General features: G+C 35.6%; 2 protein-coding genes across 5 annotated transcripts in view; one reads left to right on the top strand and one right to left on the bottom strand.

Annotated features, from left to right (window-relative positions):
* CEBPZOS (CEBPZ opposite strand) overlaps positions 1 to 333 on the top strand; it is a 10,607-nt gene extending 10,274 nt beyond the window's left edge. For both annotated transcript variants that reach the window (XM_054701207.1, XM_037528219.2), the window contains one exon: positions 74 to 333. The gene's annotated coding sequence lies outside the window, so the exon portion shown is untranslated. The remainder of the gene's footprint in view (positions 1 to 73) is intronic.
* The window catches only part of CEBPZ (CCAAT enhancer binding protein zeta), a 21,137-nt gene extending 992 nt beyond the window's left edge, over positions 1 to 20,145 (bottom strand). The window contains exons 1-14 of one of the 3 annotated variants that reach the window (XM_054701206.1): positions 19,954 to 20,145; positions 15,819 to 16,893; positions 11,937 to 12,063; positions 10,748 to 10,979; positions 10,017 to 10,197; positions 8,250 to 8,338; positions 6,419 to 6,472; positions 5,766 to 5,868; positions 5,581 to 5,649; positions 3,917 to 3,983; positions 3,121 to 3,221; positions 2,301 to 2,358; positions 1,843 to 2,036; positions 712 to 801 (exon numbers count right to left, since the gene is read on the bottom strand). In XM_054701206.1, coding sequence (XP_054557181.1) covers positions 712 to 801; positions 1,843 to 2,036; positions 2,301 to 2,358; positions 3,121 to 3,221; positions 3,917 to 3,983; positions 5,581 to 5,649; positions 5,766 to 5,868; positions 6,419 to 6,472; positions 8,250 to 8,338; positions 10,017 to 10,197; positions 10,748 to 10,979; positions 11,937 to 12,063; positions 15,819 to 16,893; positions 19,954 to 20,100 — 2,587 coding nt within the window. In that variant the 5' untranslated portion in view covers positions 20,101 to 20,145. Of the gene's footprint in view, positions 1 to 711; positions 802 to 1,842; positions 2,037 to 2,300; positions 2,359 to 3,120; positions 3,222 to 3,916; positions 3,984 to 5,580; positions 5,650 to 5,765; positions 5,869 to 6,418; positions 6,473 to 8,249; positions 8,339 to 10,016; positions 10,198 to 10,747; positions 10,980 to 11,936; positions 12,064 to 15,400; positions 16,894 to 19,035; positions 19,410 to 19,953 lie in introns of those variants that run through there. The other 2 variants (XM_037528221.2, XM_054701205.1) reach the window with 2 other exon arrangements.

Here is a 20,145-nt window from a genome sequence, read left to right as displayed (position 1 = left end):
AATAGCATTTTTAAAAAAGTGAATATTCTGAGAACAACTGTGTAGATGACAATATTATCTTATTGTCTTTCAGATTTCCCACTGTTCAAGGCTTACCTTATTTCACAGTGTCAAGATTAAAATCCCAAAGTTGACCTGCAGATTTGGAATATTTTAAGGCAAATTCCAATTAAGTCTAATTCTTTGGGCTAACTGTACAAATTGATTGAAGGTATGTTTGTTTTGCTGCTAATGAATTTATGTTTTTATTACTCAAAGTGTTTCATCTTAAAAACTTATTTGTAATTCTGAATAAACTTCTTGAAATAGACAAAATCGATGATTATTTTAAAAATTCACTAAATTTTAATTCATTTTTAAAATCAAATAAAATCACATTAGCTGAGAAAAAGAAAAAGGCAGTGTCTATGGAAAATCTGGGGCTTACATTTAAGTGAATGACAGACATATCTAACATGAAAGAGATGATGATCTAGGGACATTCAAATGTGGAGAAAGCAATTTTAGGAAGAGAATATAATTGAAAGTTTATGTGGAAAACAATTTTTCACACATCAAGAATGCATAAAACTTGTTATACATTATAAAAACATTTCTTTAAAAAACAAAGCTGAATTGTACTAATCAATTTAGAAAAGTTCATTTCCCAAAATGCTAACGCCTTTCACATGCACACTGCTTAGGTTTAAAAGGTTAAATGTGTTTTCTTACCTTGAAATGATCCAGCAAAATCAAAATCATCTGCATCTTTTCTCTTGCTTCTTTTAGTACTGACTTTGGAGCTGACTTCATTTTCAGATTCTGTTACCAAACGAAAAAACATGCCATTAGGCAATTTAAAAACAAAAGGACTTGAAAAGATTATTCTCTGAAAATATTTAATACAGTGGTAAGGCATTATAGAACTGTTCCCTGTGGGTTTCACAACTCCATTAGCATAGACTTTGAGAATGGCAATCAGACTAAAAGTAAATTACTACTAGCATAGTTGCATATCTTATGAAAGTACATAATTTATTAGATAGCTTTATTGCTAAAAACAAATAACTCCTTAGAACAAGAATAAACTTCTATTTTGGTTCAGAATAAGCAGCAGGCAGATGAATGTATACTCGGTAAGTTTATTGTTGTAAGAGGACAAAAAAAGTTAGAAAACAATTTAAGGACACAATTTTATTGTTCTTTGTTGTTTGCAAAAGAATAAATGCTTACCTTCTTCATCTAGAGTTATGAGGAATATTAATTTTTATGAACTGCTGATTACTATTTTTAGAAAAGGGAATATAGGGCCTCCCCGGTGGCGCAGCGGTTGAGTGCTGGGTTGCAAAGCTTCCCGCAGCCTCTGCAGTGCCGGTTCCATCCCCGGCTACTCGCCGGCCACCGGAGGAGGGTCCCGCATGGCGCACAGACCTCTCCTGCCGCTCGCTGCTCCCCTCAGCAGTGTACTTCGGTCCTTCTGCCTGCTCTGCTCCCTGCTCTGGCTCTGGTGAATTCTCTCACCCCCCCATGCTCTGACTGTACCCATTGCTTGTATAAATAAATAAATCTTTAAAAAATAAATAAAATTAAAAAAAAAAATTGAGAAATTTAAAAAAAAAAAAAAGGGGATATAATAGCCCAACATGTATTGCACAGGCATCCTAATTGTTGACTAAATGTAAGCCCAAAATTTAAACTCAGCTACATTTGGGAAAAAAAGAAAAAGGCTGTTAATTCCAAAATGAGGAGAAAGAGCCTAAATTTCTGGGTAATTTTGAACACATAGTCCTATTAAAAATCTTCAACAGAAAAACTATCCCACACAGGAAGAAGATAGTTTATTTATGTTCTAAAAATGCTTACCTAGTATGCCCTCACTTTCATCATCCAACAAATCCATGAATGTTCCTCCATCTTCGTTAGTTTCAGTAAATTCTTCATTCATACTTCCTAAAGAAATTTCATCATCATCCAGGTTATCCAGGTCATCATCACTACCCTCTGAATCTTCATCTTCTGGGTCCTTCTTTGCTCCTTTTTTTTTCTTTTTCACGTTGCTAGAAAAAAAAAAAACTTGTAAATAAGGACATCCTTTTCTGAAGTGTGTCCTGGTTATGGTCAGGGTATCAACAATATAAAAGGAGAGAGTTAAAGACCACTCAGATCCTTTACTTAGTGTGCATTATAAAGGTACAAAGTGAAAGTTTTGTATGAATTTTTCAAACTTATGTTAAGTATCTTTCTCCTGTGTATCACAGTGTCCTGTGATCTACTGTTTTGAGGGGAAACAGTATGAAAAATGATAGGGTAAAATTTTTTACCTAGCAAAATCAAGGTCATCCTTTCCAGAGGTAAAACAATTATCATCTTCAAATGTGTCTGTAAGAGAAAAACATACAAATTGTGAGATCGTAAAGAATAACCAAGTTGACATGTCATATCTGAATCAGTTCAGTCATGAGTCTACCATTTAGGACAATACCAAAATAACTTTGACTATTGCTGGTATGTTTTATTAATTTATATAAACTTGTGAATATACCGATCTTAATTAAATCCCTAAACTAAAATGAATTCCAATTAAAATTTAGCTTCTTTTATGGAAAGTATATATTAAATAAGATGGTATTTAGGAACTGCAGTTCTTCTTAATTTATTAGAACTTTTTAAGAGCTTATTTTTAGTATTGGTAACAGAATATTCAACAAAATAATAATTGATATACTCTAAATTTCCCATGATTTTTGTTTCAATTGACAGTTCAATTAAAATTTTTCTAGTTCTGTGGATTATAAAGAAAAAATAGAAGAAATGGCAGACTATTAGTACCAACAGTACAAGGAGAGTAGCAACAGTAAAAATATTTCTTTTTATAAGAGATTTGGCCTTTAGCATGAATAGACTCATGTATATATACCATTGCACTCCCACCCCACCAAATGTCCAAAGTACAATCGTGTATTTTCTGGAGTAAAGGTAAACATATGCCCCACAAATATTTTTCTAATTCTCTGTTGTGATTTGCATGTTATTTTAATTAAATGACTTTTTTAAACTAAGGCTGCTTCCATTGTTAATATTCTATTGTTCTATAAATGAAACATTCTTTTACAAATTGAAGAGTCCACAAAAACAAATTACCAATCATCCTTTCAAATTCCTCATCATCCACATCTTCTATACTCTCTTCATCTGTATCACGTTTTTGTTTCTCTTTAATAGTTGCAGCTTTTTTATAATATCTAAAATGAAATGAATGTTATATAAATGATAGTTTCATTCAAGGGCCCATTTTAATATAATCAAAACATCTGTCTAGTGACACCTATAAAACCTATTAATTCAACTGGATATCTGTGAATAAAATTTGTATTTAAGAAAAATGTTTTGAATTCAACATGACAGTTGGAAACTTTTGAACTGAAATATAATAATTTATAACATGAAGCATAATTTAAGGTTTAAAGTTTAAACCTCAAAGATTTAAGGTTTCTTTCAAACTATTTCTTCATAAAATATCTCAACTCATCTTAATTAAATGCCTATAAGAGACCAAAGCCCCAATACTAATAATGTAAGTATTAGAGTATTATAAAATGTGGCTCTATATGACTTTTAAACATTATTTTATCACTATTAGCATAATGCAGATTTACAACCTCTAAGAAAATCACTATTAAAAAAATTAAGCTCCAAAAATAAAGATTCATAAAACAAAATTTATGCCAAATTATTAAAAACAAAACTCCCAAATTTATTTATTTTAGTTTCACTAATATCTCTCAAGATTAGCAAAGTGATTTATAAATTCCCTTCACAAAAATGAATATTGACATATTCTCTAATCTTAAGACAGGTCTATATAAACAGAACATTCTACAGAATCTAAAAATTTGAATTTCATTAGTTCTCCAAGTGAAACTATGTCAATTATTACCTGTAGAAAAACAGTTCGTCCACTGGTATCTGGCTTTCTTCTTTTGCAAGGAACTCCTTACTGTTCACTAGGAAGATAAATGAAAACATTTTAAGTTAGTAATCCTTTTTATGATATTCAAGATTGTAAGACTAAATATAGCATACCAACAATTCAAAAAACCCAAAAAGTAAGGAAGGTCAACAGAAATGACCCTCTATGAAGGATAACCTATGGAAAAGTGTGTAGCAAGAAGACTCAGCATTCAAATTCTTAATCACTATGAAAGGCAGTCAATACAGAGCCATTAGTGCATCAAAGAGAAAGAACTAGGTTCTCTCATTGTCTTCCAGTTGCAGTCAAATTGCTCTTCAAATTTCAAGAGATAGAGCCTCCCGGGTGGTGCAGCGGGTTGAGCGCAGCGTTGTGAAGCTGTCTGCAGCCTCTGCAGCGCTAGTTCAATTCCCGGCAGCTCAGGGAGAAACCCACATGGCATGGTAGACCTCTCCTGCTTGCCCGCTGCTCCCCTCAGCAGTGTCTTCAGTGTTCTGCTCCCCGCTCTGTCTCTGGTGAATTCTCTCACCTTCGCACGCCTCTGACTGTACCCCAGTTCTTGTATAAATCTTAAAAAAAAATTTTTTTTCAAGAGATAAAAATTCAGAGTTCTCTTAATGTAAATCACCTTAAACTTGACTTTAACGTAATACTGAGGTAAATTATGAAACAAAAATAAGGAATTATAAAAGTACCAGTTTTCTCTTTTCAGAAAAAAAATTTCTGACTCAGCTTGATTAAAGGGGGATTTGCTTCTAATTCTAATTCTTAACTTTGGTCAAGTTCGTATATACCTCTGTGAAGTCAGTTATTTGGAATTTAAATGATTTATAAGATGTAACTTAACCTCAACAAAAAGGAATTGGGATGTGGAATTAAAAAAAAAAAAAGGTATACTCTGAATAGAAAAACAGGACAGATAAAGAAGACAGGTACTAAATACCTGCAGAAGTTGATGGTTATCAACTAAATTTAAAATGATGCTCTGTAATAAAACCAATTGTAGGTTTTCTAGGAAACCCTATTAGAAAGTTAAAATGAGCTGAACTAGAAAAGATGTATGTATATGTTTCATTGATAAAGCAAAGATGATACAATAGCAAAATATTGGTAATTGTTGAAGCTGAACAATGGTTAAATGGAGTTTATCATGCTATTTACTTCTGTATGTTTGACACTGAATAAAATTTTAAAAAGTATGACACAGCAGACTTGAGAACGTATATGCACGCTTTTTTTTCTTTTAAAGATTTATTTATTTATGTATACAAGAACTGGGGTGTAGGCCTGAGTGAGGGGGGTGAGAGAATTAACCAGAGACAGAGTGAGGAGCCTAACAGGTGGATCTACTGAAATACACTGCTGAGGGGAGCAGCAGGCGAGACAGGAGAGGTCTGCTGTGCCATGTGGGTCAGCTCTCTGGCCAGAGATCGAACTCATGCTGCAGTGGCTGGTGATAGCTTCATACTGCTGAGACTTAACCCCTACGCCACCAGGGAGTCCCTGCAGGTGCATTCTTGGCAACACAAGATAGGCAGTGTCTTTGATGCTTAGGTTTTCTTCTGATGTGTCTATGTTACTAACTTATATGTCTTATCAGCTTCAACTGTCCATGCATTCAACATACTTACCAGGAAGATTTCGAATATCCTTTATAAAGTGTTTTCTTTTTGGCTGCATAACAACACTGTCTGTGTTTTCTGAAATGTAAAATCAAGACAGTATAATGTAAAAATTAAATATATGCTCACATTATTTATTAAATATTAACTGTGAATACCAAATAATTAATTTAATTAATTAAAGAGAAACCTACCTTTGCCTTTATGTGGCTTTGGATTTCGGTAAACAAATCGATCCAAGAATCTCATTAGTGTGAAATCCTGCAGTGGGTCCCCTGAATACTGAATGTAATCACCCTGAAAGATATGGGGAATTTAAGAACTTAACTCAAATTATTTATATATGCATCCAGGTTAAAAAGAAAAGGAGGAAAACATGTTTCTATTACACTGTATCGAAGGCACAAAATATGCAATAAACACTTGCAATTCCCCTCTCCTGGACATTATTGTTTATTTGAAAAAACTGCTGGAGTGCACACACATATTCTATGATGCAGTGCTGATTTTATGAGCAGGTAAATAATATTAAAACTACAGGTCATCTACCCATTAACAAGGAACCAAACTGGAAAATAGCAACCACAACAAAGAAGAAAGGGAAGGACAGTATTTCTCCAGGAGAAAAGCCAACCAACTGTGGTGGTTTTCTAATACCTTCTATTTCCTTCATCTCAGAATGGGAAGAATTATCTGCTATTCTGCATTAAACAAACCATTGTTTCTTTACAAGAACAGAAAAATATATGGTTCTATCTAATGGGAAAAAAGGGTAAGATTTTATTATTTAAAAACAGATCACTTTTTTTTTTCTTAATTTCTGCCATCACAATATTTTAAGACTTACCTTAAGGATGGTGTTTGCAAAAAGGGCCACAGAAGGATGAAAATGTTCAGATAACTGAAAAGAAAAAGATAAATACAGTAAACTACTAATTGTGGTTATTCAAGAAAATTCAAAGAATTGAAACTTAAACCGATATATTTTAAGTGTGATTTTCAGTATGTCGGTCTCGGGACCACGTTACACACTTAAAAAAAATCATTATATATAATGATAATTACATAAAATTACAAAAAAATTAAAGAGTTCATTTTAATATACCACTTAGATGTTAATATAAATAATATAGAAAATTGTGAAAATTATTTTTCAGAATAAATATTGAGAAGAATCATGTATTATGGCTTTGTCTGGCTTAACAGAAGACAATGGATTCTCCTGTGTCTATGTTTCATGTTATTTTAGTTGAAATATATGAAGATATGTAGGTGGAAAAAGGAGGATGAAATCCTGTCACATAATTAAAGATTTTCTTCTATACTATACCAAAACCAAAAGATTAGTTGAAACATGCAATCTGAAACCATTCTAAATGGTTTTTGGTACCTGCCACTTTAAATTAGTCTGCTTTAAATTCATCTTTTATCCATATACGACTTTACAGCATTGTACACTGGACTTCTGGAAAATACCACTTCACTGAGATATGCATTGCTTCCAAAAGTTGGCCACATGTCATTACACACAAAAACCACATCATTAATGACACCACTGATTTCATCTAACATTCTCATGTTTCATGTTTTGAAAAACTGCCAAGATTTCTGAAATTTTAATCTTTGCTTAAAAATCTTGAATTTTACCACAAATTGATAATCCTTTAGCTGTTTTGCTTGAAGAAACAGGTTTAGTGCATTTTCAAGAAAATGTTTCCCAAATTACCCACATCTGAATAAGGAGTCTGCTGCCTAGATTTCCATGACAAAAAGCAGTTTTCAACAACTACACAAACACCTTTCCTTGAGTTATGAGACAACCTTCACACTCAGGGATGCAGAAGTGCCTTATGTATTCTTACATAAAATTAAAAAGATGAAGAGACAATATAGTCAGTAATTTCTCCTGCTTTATCCCTCTTACATAATAATGGGGATTTTTTTTTTTCCAACTTGCAAGTATGTGGCAGAGAAGAATATAGTTGCACCACTGGAGATTGGTGCTAATGACTAATTGAGCTGACACCAGCAATTTTAGCCATTTCTTTCATAGTGCCCTTCTCAACATAGCAACAAAGGTAAGTAATATGTTGCTATCACTATGAAAGTGGTTGTGACCTTGTAGAGTTGCTGAAAAAGCATTAGGGACCCTTTAAGAGTCTGGTTTGTGTCCACATTTTAAGAAGTGTTGTGTAGGAAGACACTTACTTGCTTTACAGGAGAAACCACAGAAAGGTCATTAAAAACAGTGTATTTAAATAACATTTAAAAAGTAACCATTTGCAAAAAGTTCTATGACCAAACTTTCAGGAACATTTATTGTATAAGGTAAAATTTACCCACTCTACATAGCAATTATATGCCATAAACTACCCAAAAAACCAAAACTTATTTATAGCCATGTACAACATCCTTATTTAATGTGCACAATATATAAGACTTTCTACATGTGAATATAGAAAGGTATAAAGGTGGAAATCTAGTGTTCATCAGAGGCAAGAGAAATATGGGTTATAAAACATTACAGCAGCGTGACTTACTTCAAATTACCTTCATATAACAACTAATGTCTAAATTTATATTTATGATTTGAATGAAAAAAGGAATCTTGAAGGTGTTAGGTCCTTGGAGAGAAATCTATAGCACAAGTGAATTAAATGACACTGAAATTATTTTACCTTTTTGAGTTCCCAAAGACTTGTGTTTTCAGCTCCACAGAATAAAGGGTTTCTGCTAAACGGATCATATGTGTTTAACCGTTTACCACCTACAAACAAAAAAATAGCTTTTCTCAAATACTTTATTCCTAACCCAAGAAGTTACTAGAGCAACCACCATTAATATTGTTAGTGACAGGCATAAATGTTATTTTTTTATAGTCAGCCATCTGATCTAAACTAAAAAAAAATCAACCCCTTCAAGAATCTGTCTTGGGGGCCTCCCTGGTGATTCAAGGGGTTAAGACTCAAGGTATGAAGCTCGTGGCAGCCATTGCAGCTCGAGTTCCATCCCCAGCCAGGGAGCTACCCACATGGTGCAGCAGACCTCTCCAGACTCGCCTGCTGCTCCCCTCAGCAGTGTATTCAGTCGATCTGCCTGTTCTGTTCCCCACTCTGTCTCTGGTGAATCCTCTCACCCCCCACACCTCTGGCCTGTACCCCAGTTCTTGTATGTATAAATAAAGCTTAAAAAAAAAAAAAAAAGAATCTGTCTTGGTAACCAACCTACTATTTGCTACTGAATAAACTAGCCAGGGGTCTATCCTAACTACTGAAAGTTTCCCTTCAAAACTTAATTTTTCAAGAAGAAATAAAAAGAAGCTATTTCTGGGTCAATAAGGTCATAATTAAGATGACAACCTCAAGATGAAGTAAGTCTAAAGTCTTTTGGAATTTCAGAGTACTCCCAGTATTTGTCGTTAAATTATGCCCAGAAATAATTCACCTGTAATAAGTTTTGCAGAATCTTCTTCATGCTTTCAGAAACTCAGGATTAATATACTTAAAACAACCTTCAGAACACATTATGAACTCTCTACCTTATAATGTATATGTTTGCCATCCTTCTAACAGATTCTTCTCAGTTTAGCCTTCAGGGCAACCAATGGATTTTCTTAAAAACTTTCCTGGTAGCTTCTATACTTCTGTATTTCACAAGCAAACTGAAGTTTGCAAACCTGAAATAATTTGAACTATAACAAATCTGAAGAAAAGGGTCTGACAATTTGATTTTCAAGGTGGGTTTTCTTTACAGTCTCAAATGAAGAGACTGCATTTCTAAGATTTCTTTTGGCTTTGATACTCTATTAAACTTAATTCACTTTGTGTATACGCAAACCTAAATATTCTTTCACATAGAGGTTTCAATCCTAACATTACTTTAAGAAACTGTGATTATGGGTGATTATGATGCTCAAACTAAAGAATCAACAGTTCCACAAAATTTATAATATAAAATCAAAATACTTGTGTTAAAAAAACCAAGCTCTTGTATAGACACATTTGACAGCTCCCATGATCATATATATAAGAACACATATATGTTCCATGTTTGAGACCTTCACATGTAGAGATGAAGCCAAGAAATTAAAACTGGTTCAAAGGAATAAACTTAACTACATTTCTAACGGAAGGAATTGAGATTTATTGTGCATCTGTCAGTTTTCTCACTAAATAATCACAGTTCCAAAAAGTATTTGCTTTAATTTCTAGATTTAAATTATTTTAAAATGTTCAGCATCTGTAGTATTTTTAATAAATAACTCACCATATTAAAAACTAATTCCCAGGGTCCTAAATATATCTGGTTATGAGAGCCCTGATCTTAAGGAGGGCAATACTGAAGACTTTTAAAACGGTAATATTAATTTCTATCAAGATCAAAGGGGAAACCAATTTCCTGGTTTAAAAGTTCAAAAGACTAATTTAAAGATTTAAAATACTCACCTTTCAAATTATCAAAGTGTACCCAAGAAGCAGACTCTGATTTCTTGGTTTCCATATTACTTTTAGACATAGTTTCTTCTTCAACCTTTTTTTCTGTATCTGTTTCTTTATCTGCATCAGTGAATTTTTCTATGTCTTCTTCATCTTCTATGTCAATAAAATTTTCTTCATCATCAGATTCCTAATAATAAATCTGGGTTAGTCAACTGGATGTCCTTATTTATATAATTTTGAAGATTTGCTTAATTGCAATTCTGATGAATCATTAAAGGTCTATCAATGAAATTTAGAACGAGAGATCATATTCTTATTTATAAATATAACGGTTACGCCAAGTATCCCTGAGACTTTGTGACTTGGTATTTCAAGAAAAAATTTACCTTTTGAACAAATTTCTGACAAGGTATAAATAACCCTATGAGGCAAGTGCTATTATAATGTCCATTTCACAACTGAGGAAACCAGATGAAAGGTCTACTGACTCTATAAACCTCCCTAACTACCTCATATAATTGCAGTTTAATGTGGTGTAATTACCAGTAAAAGGATCAAGCAACAATGCTCACCCAGTAAACTCTACCCCGGGACTAAAATCTAGGTCTGTCCAATTCCAGCACTCACATTTCTTACATTCTTCAGAGAACTAAGTCAATTATTGTCACTGAAGCAAAGAAAAAGAAATACCACATATTTCAGAACCCACTCTATTTAAAAGCAGTTGTAAAACATACCGGATGATGGTCTAGTTGACTTCTTAAACCTGGTTTTGCTTTAAGGATCTCAGACACAAGATATAAAGCTCCACATATGAATGGTGGCATTTGTTCACAAGTCACTTGAAGCAACCTCTTCACAAAAGCCTTCACTCTGCGCAACATGATGTCAGCTTTCAGAGATTTGTAGACAAGGTTAAGAAACATGGCTTGCTTAGAACATGATATCAATCCCGGATCCAACATCTTCCTGTGTAAGAAGACCAAATGCTTATTCACAAAAATTTCTACAACCAGCTGTCACAAATTAGAAGCAACTACTAACCCTATTTTAGAAATAACCTTCCCATTTATTTTATTTTATTTTTTAAAGGATTTATTTATTTATTTATTTATTTATTTATTTATTTATTTACAAGCACTGGGTACAGTCAGAAGTGTGGGAGGGTGAGAGAATTCACCAGAGCCAGAGCTGGGAGCAGAGCAGGCAGAAGGACCGAAGTACACTGCTGAGGGGAGCAGTGGGCGGCAGGAGAGGTCTGCGCGCCATGTGGGACCCTCCTCCGGTGGCCGGGGAGCAGCCGGGGATCGAACCGGCGCTGCAGAGGCTGCGGGCAGCTTCGCAACCCAGCGCTCAACTGCTGCGCCACCGGGGAGGCCCCCTTCCCATTTATTTTAGATTGAGACACCCATTTCCACCCTAAGAGGAAGTCAGTGATCAGAATGGAAAGATGATGGCAAGAGATTTTTTTTTTCTGGTTTCTTCTCTCTTTTCCAAGGGGTTCTCCATTCTCTAGACCAACAGGGCACAGCACTAAGACAGAATTTTTTCATGTACACAGAATTATACATGCAAGGTTAAATCAAAACCAATGAAAAAAACAGACTAGATCTGTTTTTTTACCAACTAATTGGGTGACCAAAGGCAGCCCTTATGTGATTCTAGTGAGACCATGATTGTATTTTATGTTTATATAAACATACACTGTTTGTGTATCAGTTGCATGTTCATATTCTTCACAGTTTAACACACTGTATTCTTGTGTTTCTCTCCTGCAAAGTTCAAGGAACAGGAACTATGCTTATATTATTCACTGTTATAACCTCAGTACCTGGCACTTAATAAGTGATCAGTATTTGTCAAATGAAGAATGAACCTCCATATTAAGGAGCTGTACAAAATCTTGAGTGATTATGGATGGCTCACTTTGTCTCACCAGGAATCCAATCCAATTCTTCATTTTGCCATAACATCTCTGCTTTAGTCACAAATGAAATGTGTTTCTGTGTAATTTCCAACCATTCTACTGTTGTCCTGTGCAGCAACACAAAAACTAAACAGGCAACAAAAACAAAAGTAAACAAGTGGGACTAGGTCAAACTAAAAAGCTGCTGCATGGCAAAGGAAATAAAATGAAACAGCAACTTACAGAATGGAAGAAGGTATTTGCAAACCCTATGTTCAATAAAGGGGTAATTTAAAAAAAAAAAGGAACTCATGTAAGTTAATAGTAAACACCCAAATAATGTGATTAAAAAATGGCCATGGGACCTTGACATTTTTCTAAAGATGCCATACAGATGGCCAAAAGTGCAGGAGAAGTTGCTCAACATCGCTAATCAGCAGGGAGAAAAATCAAACTACAGTTCTGTATCAGCTTCATCTGTTAAGATGACTATGAACAAAAAGACAAGAGATAGTAAATGTTGAGTATGTGAAGAAAAGGTAAACTTTCACACAGAGGGGCTATAAATTGGTAATCATTTCAAAGGTATATATTAAATTGCCATGTTTTACACTTTAAATATAAACCATTTATCAATTACCTAGTAATAAACCTAGTAATACCTTTACTTTCAGATTCTTGAACCTACACATACAATTTTTTGTTTTTTAAAGATTTATTTATTTATGTATTTATTTATTTATTTATACAAGCACTGGGTACAGTCAGAAGCGCGGGAGGGTGAGAGAATTCACCAGAGCCAGAGCAGGGAGCAGAGCAGGCAGAAGGACCGAAGTACACTGCTGAGGGGAGCAGCGGGCGGCAGGAGAGGTCTGCGCGCCATGCGGGACCCTCCTCTGGTGGCCGGGGAGCAGCCGGGGATCGAACCGGTGCCGCAGAGGCTGCAGGTAGCTTCGCAACCCAGCGCTCAACCGGGGAGGCCCCACATACAGTTATTATGTGTCTCTTCTCCCCAACTTCTCTCCTCAGCAGGCTGCTCGGTTTTTTATCTCTTATGATAATGTAAAAACTCTTTTATCCTAGTTGCTGAATTCTAGAAATGCCTCAAATGGTCTCCAAGAAATTAGAAAATCCAGAATTAACATATTCCCACGTGGAATCATTACTTCCTTTGTTCTAAGCACTTCTCTTAACTTTTCCCCAGTAGAAATAGAAATGAAAATACTTAAATTTATGAAGCATTTTCATACTGCTCTGCTTACCCAGTTTTCCCCATTTCCACTGTCATTTCCATAATTCTGATACCATTAGTGATAATCTGAGATATTCTTCATCCTTCAATCTTTGATATTCAATTTTCTCATTCAAATTTTTCAACATTTCCATCAGTTTTACAACTCATTTCTAGACATAAATTCAATTATATATTAATAGAAACATGTGAGATGAATTTAAACATCCATGTCTCTACCATCTGACAGAGCATGTTCCTTAAATTGTTGATAAATCATCTTTATGAGCCAAATAATCCCTTCATCTTTTATTCCTCAGTTAATGTTAGCAAATATTTATTTAAGGATTCTTAATAAAACTGAAAGCAAATAAATACCTTAAGAAGATTTAAAAGTCCTTTGAGGAAATCCATCAGTGAGTGCTCTTGGCAAGCAGTAATTTAAAGAATTTAGGAATGTACTCCTCAAAGATGTTGTGCTGTTTTGCTAAATACTGAGATGTTAAAAAGGTATCAGAAAAATATTTTCTAATAGATTCCAAAACATTTCTAGAAATTAGAAATTCTATGACCCTCAAAAGTTACAAAAGCTCCAACACTGAAGAGCTGGAACTTTCTAAACTAAAAAATGTAATCATTTCTTTTAAAAAAGGGGCTCCTTAGAGTTATGAAAATCTTTGAGGGTTTTTTTTAGCATACCATAAAATCCCTGAGGGCCTGTTTTTTTTTAAGCATACCAGTATAATCAGTGCCATGTAAATAACATGGGCTTCAAAATCAGTAGACCCACATTTGCCACATTACTCGGCCTGGAAATGGCTGTGTGACCATGCACAAATTATTGTACCCACATACTGAAGAGCTGTGAAAAGGATTAAACTAAAGAAATGAGTGTGACTAATGTTAATAATAGAGTAAACAGCGTACTTATTACCTGTCAAACACTGTTAAGCACTCAACATAAGTTTGGGTTACATGGATTAACATTTACATTATGCTCATCAATTGTATTAACATTCCTGTTGTCATTTTCTTTTTTTTTTTTTTTAAATAGAGGCATGTTTTATTTATTTATTTATTTGTTTGTTTTATACATGCACTGGGTACAGTCAGAAGCGCAGGAGGGTGAGAGAATTCACCAGAACCAGAGCAGGGAGCAGAGCAGGCAGAAGGACCGAAGTACACTGCTGAGGGGAGCAGCGGGGGGCAGGAGAGGTCTGCACACCATGTGGGACCCTCCTCAGGTGGCCGGGGAGCAGCTGGGGATCGAACCAGCGCTGCAGAGGCCGGGGGCAGCTTCACAACCCAGCGCTCAACCGCTGTGCCACCAGGGAGGCCCCCTGTTGTCATTTTCTAATTGTGTAACTTTGGAGAAGTTTTCATAATAACCCTAGATGCTTTTCTCTCCATTTTATAGACAAATGAACTGATGCACAGTAAAATGGGATCCACATTTGCCAACAGGGTCTTCATGCAAAAACTAATAGCTGACATTCAACCCCAGGTAATATATGACTTAAGTCCAAGATATTAATCACTGCATTACATTTCTCATAAGACATAATACACATTTCTTTGGTATACTTGAACAGTTTCAAAGTATTTCCCTATCATTTAAAATAGCATCCCTCAGTGGGTGAGTTTCAGGATAGTTGCAAAGTTCAGTAAACAAAGTCTTAATCCCAATGTTACAAATATTCCAAAACTGCAATAGCCAATCCTTCCCTAACAAACTTTTTTGTTTACCATCTGTCTTCCCCCATCTAAGTGCCTCTAGGAGTGGCAATTTTGTTCACAGTACAACATTCTGAGCATTTGGAACAGTAGCCAGTGCTCAAAAGTTCTTGTTGAATGAACTAAGTGACCTTGTGAAGCGCAGGAGAAAAGAAGAAAGAAATTTAGAACTAAAGACCCGAGAGGAAGAAGTTTAAATTATACTTGCAGTTTTATGTCTTTAATATTCCAAAAGAATTAAAATATCACCCCATGTTAGTTGTGAATTATTAGGTGATGGAATATGAATGGGGGGGGCGATATTTAAATAAAAATATCAACAATGTATTGAAAGCATCTAACATAGTTATCCAACAGGGTAACAGATGAAGTGGCTTATTCAAAGCTAGTGGGTAGCTAGTTGCCGAGGCAGGCTAAAATCCAATTTCTAAGTTTTTCTCTTAGTCCACAGAGGGGCACTGCTTGCACAGTATTAGATTACTTTCTTTCTCATATTTACATACTGAAATATGCACTTACCTATATAATGCTGAATAATATCGATCTGATATTGTCTGCTGGGAATTCATTACTTGGAAAAGCAACATTAAAGCCTGCACGCTGGTATTAAAATTCACAGCATGCAGCACTTTAAACAGCGTGTCAACCTGCTCCCTCACTTTTTCATCACCAGTCTGAGAATAAGGGTATGCCCTATTCACTCCTGTCAAAAGGGCACTAAGCATTTTTGATTCAATATCCTTTTTCTTGATACAACTCCGGAAAAAACAAAAATAAAGAGTTATTAATTTATTAGCCAAGTCGCTTTCTTCATGGGAAAGGGCCATTTGATTTAAAAAGCAAATTGCATAATATTGAGCTTTAGGGCTGATATTCGAGCGAAAGAGAAGTCTTTCAACTTCACCACACACAACTCCTTTCATATTGGGATGCTTACAAAGCAAAATCTCTAATAGATGGGAGGCTTTTGTGGCAATTCTGTTCAGAGGATCTCCCAGTTTATTCACCACCTGCACAAGAAGAGCCTTTTCTTCCTCAGGTTTGTTGCAAAGAAGTTCATGAGCCACTGTAAGTGCTCGAGTTTTGGTGGTTAATAATGAATCGTGACTTAAAGTTTCTAAGACTTGCACAAATTCAGCCATTAAGTGTTTCAACTGGTGTTCAAAATACCATAATATAAGTCTTCTATCTCTTGAGTCCCTGTTGCCACTGGACAATTGTTCTAATTTGTTGAAAGGACGCTGACTGAAAATTCGTAGCTTCCGATTGTCTGGCAAAAGGTCTGTAATGAGTAATTCTTTGAAAGTATCCAAAGCCATGAGGCACTGCTGTTTGCTACCCTTCTTTTTAACAAGATTCACCAGAGTTTCCACAAACTGGAGTGTGTGAATGGCATCATCCTGAATAAGAAGAATCATGGCTGCCATCCTATCACCTAAAGTTCCCGAGGATACAATTGCTTTCATCCAGGTAGAAGAGGCTCCCTTTTGAGTATTTGTTTTATTTTTGAATAAGCTGATTTCATGTTCATATAACTTCTGAGCCAAAGTTTGGTACTTAGACACAACATCCCGAGGCTGGGGCTCCGAAGAACATTCACTGCTATACTCCAGATCATACCATTTACCTCCAGGCTTGAGTAACAATGTCTGCCTCTCAAAAAATTCAAAGATGTCCTGTTGTTTATCTTTCTTCACTTTTGGTACAGCACTGCTGTTCTTATCAGAACTTTGATCCAGCTTCTTCTTATTTTTCACCGTACTGATTGATGTCTTTTCACATTCTGCTGCATTTTGCTTTTTATTATCTACTTTTGTTCCTTTTTTGCTGGCATTTTCCTTTTTAGTTGGTTCATCATCTTCGATTATAAAAGCTTTTGCATACTTGGCCAAACTAAGATTTTGAATAAATGCTTCCAATTCACCTTGTTGAAGGTCATCAATGGCTCCTTTTTTGCCTCCATTTACCACTTCCTCATTCTCATCCAGAGTAGCCAGCATAAGGTAATCTTGCTGCATAAAAACATAAGTTAAAATAAATGACAAATTCAGCAGTTCATTTAAGACAGCAAAAGTTAATCTGAAATATGTATCTCTGAAGTCAATTAAACTGAATTATAATGATATTGCCTGGGTTCCCACCCTATACCCAAATAAAAATTTGATGGGCCAAAAACTTAAATGTGAATAACAGAACTATAAAATAGGAGGCAACACAATACAATTATAAAAATAACTTCAGAGTAGGGAAATCCCCAAATTTGACATAAAACTCTGGGTCCGTAAGGAACAAATTATTCCCTTGAAACCAAAAATATACAAAAATTAAAAGATTACAAATTGGAAAAAATACTGAAAGGCTTATCAAAGCAATTGGGCATATTTAATATAAAAGTTCTTCCACATGAGGTAAGGAAGAGACAAAACCCAACAAAGATGTACAAAGGATAAAAACAAATTGCTCACAGGAAAAAGAAAAGTAGTTATTTAAAAATATGAAAAGATGCTCAACCTCACTGATATTTAGAGAAATCAAATCAAAGCCAATTATTTTTTAATCTGTCAGATGAGCAAAGACCAATTATAACAGGTGGTGCTGGGGATTGCAAGGGAAAGGGAAGGCAGATGTGTTTTAAACTGACACATCCTTTAAGGAGGGCATTTTCTAAATTTGACAAAAATACAAGACACATCCTGTAACCCAGCAGCTCATTTCTACAAATTTAGATTACATACACGTTTATGAATGTGAGTATATACATATATATATATATATAAAACTGAAGCATTGTTTAAAATAGCAGAAGACTAACAATTTATTTATTATTATTTTTTTTAAATCATGGCCAAGAGGTATTTATTCTTATGATACAGTGATGGTTCAACATATAAAAATCAATCAACACAATTCATCATACTAACAAGAAGAAAAATAAAAACTACATAATCTTTTTTTTTGTTTGTTTGTTTTGTGTTTTTAACACCAAGCAGGCTATTCTTTATTGTTCTGTATATGTATATAGTTGTGTGTGAATATATATTTTTATTTTTTTTATAATAAATTTTATTTTTATATTCCCCATACAATTGCAACCCCCCCATTCTGACCCCAATCCCTCCCCTCCCGCCCCCCACCCCCCAAAAAGTGTCTCTGGTTCATAGTTTTTTGTTGATTTTGATTTTCACTTTCTTAAAGTTATTCATTTTCCTGGTCCCTTATTTAAGTTTTCTAGATTCCTGCTATGAGTGAGACCATCCGGTATTTTTCTTTTTCTTTTTGGCTTATTTCACTAAGCATGATCCCTTCCAGTGCCATCCATGTTGCTGCAAATTGCATGTGTTTATCTTTTTTGAATGCTGAGTAATATTCCATGGTATATATGTACCACATCTTCTTGATCCAGTCATCTATTTTTGGGCATTTGGGTTGTTTCCAAAGCTTAGCTATTGTAAACAGTGCTGCTATAAACATAGGTGTGCAGGTGCTCTTTGGAATTGATGTTTCTGTGTCCTTTGGGTAAATACCTAGGAGTGGAATTGCTGGATCATATGGAAGCTCTATGTTTAGTAGGTCAAGAAATCTCCACACAGCTCTCCATAGTGGTTGGACCAGTTTGCACTCCCACCAAGAGAAGACTAACAATTTAAATACCCACAATAAATGGCTGGTTAGATAAAACAGACACAATAATTTATGCAAGCATAAAACTAGTGACAACTAAAAAGGATCTCTAAGATATTGTATATAACTATAGTACGCTATTTCTTGTGTAAAAACAAAACCCTAATACACAACGTGTATTTGCTTTTAAGGGACAAAATACTTATGAAAATGACTGCTTCTAGGAAGTGAAATTGTATGGTTGGAGATAAAAATGGGAAAGATGACTTTTCACCAAATACCACTCTTTAAAAAATTTTTTTTTGTATCATGTTCATATGTTACATACTATTCAAAAATTAAATAAAACCCAAGTACAGAACTGTGAATCTGTCCCTTAAAGTGGCATTTCTCCATCACCAAAATCTAGATTTAAAACAACATTTAAGTATGTAAAATTGTTATGTATTTGCTGCAAATCTTCTAATGGTTTCTATTAAACGGAAAGCAAAAGCCCAGTCTCTTACCTCATTTCTTACTACCTTTCCTCTTACCTCACTCTGCTCCCGCTATGCTGATATTTTCGTTTCTCATGGAACAACATGGCCCATTCCTTTCCTTCTGTCAGATTTCTGCTCAGTATTTCCATGACAGGTTCCCTGATCACCTTATTTATAACTGTCTAACACCCTCCCCCACTCCTTGTCCTCGTTCTTTCATTTTTCTCTATAGCACCAATCAGCGTCTGACATACGATGTATTCAAAAGTTTGGTTACAATCTCTTTCCCTTAATTAAGAAGTAACTTCCAAAAGAGCAGAGTGCAGTGAGCATGTGTTTCTATTCAGTGAGGAGAGAAACTGAAATTCCAACCCCGCGGGAGTTCAAAACAGTGATGCCACGAGGTCAGGACCAAAAAAAAAAAAAAAAAAAAATCAGTCCTCTCCGACCTGACGGGCATCAGTATTATTACATCAATTAATGAAGAGGATCGTCTACATCTGAAGAAAGGCCGCGTCATAAAGACGTTCAATTCTGAACTACTTTCTTATAAAGAACAGCAGAAGAGGGGCCTCGCCGATGGCACAGCGCTTTGAGAGCAGCGCTGTGAGGCTGTCTGCAGCCTCTGCAGCGCGGGTTCGATTCCCGGCCGGCCAGGGCGATACCCACATGGCGCGGCAGACCTCTCCTAGCACAACTTCTGCTCCCCTCAGCAGTGTATTTCGGTCAGTCTGTCTATTCTGTTCCCCACTCTGTCTCCGGTGAATCCTCTCACCTCCGCATCTCTGGCCTGTACCCCAGCTATTGTATAAATAAAAAATAAATCTTTAAAAATAAATAAAGGAGAATAAAAAACAAAAAGCAGCAGAAGAGAAGTGCGAGAAGCGCAGAAAACACATTCCGAGGCCGGGATCTGGGTCTCCGGCGCCCTCCACTCCCCGCGCCGCGGCCCCGCGAACCCGAGGCCGTTACCTTGCTGCCTCCGAGCCGCAACACCTCCTCCAAGGAGAACCCATTCTCGGCTTCATCGTCTTCGTCCTCATCCGGATCGTCCACGGCCTCCTCCGGGTGCCAATGCTGCTTGGCATGGAACTCCAGACGCTCCCTGGCGGCCGCCATAGCCAGCGAAGCACGAGCGCCGGACGCGCAGCTGCCCGCGGCCTG

This window comes from Talpa occidentalis, unplaced genomic scaffold (assembly GCF_014898055.3).
Source record: "Talpa occidentalis isolate TD23 unplaced genomic scaffold, MPIMG_talOcc4v2.1 talOcc4.5, whole genome shotgun sequence".
Taxonomy (NCBI): domain Eukaryota; kingdom Metazoa; phylum Chordata; class Mammalia; order Eulipotyphla; family Talpidae; genus Talpa; species Talpa occidentalis.
Note: the sequence above shows the minus strand (reverse complement) of the source record. Positions and strands in the feature narration are given on the sequence as shown.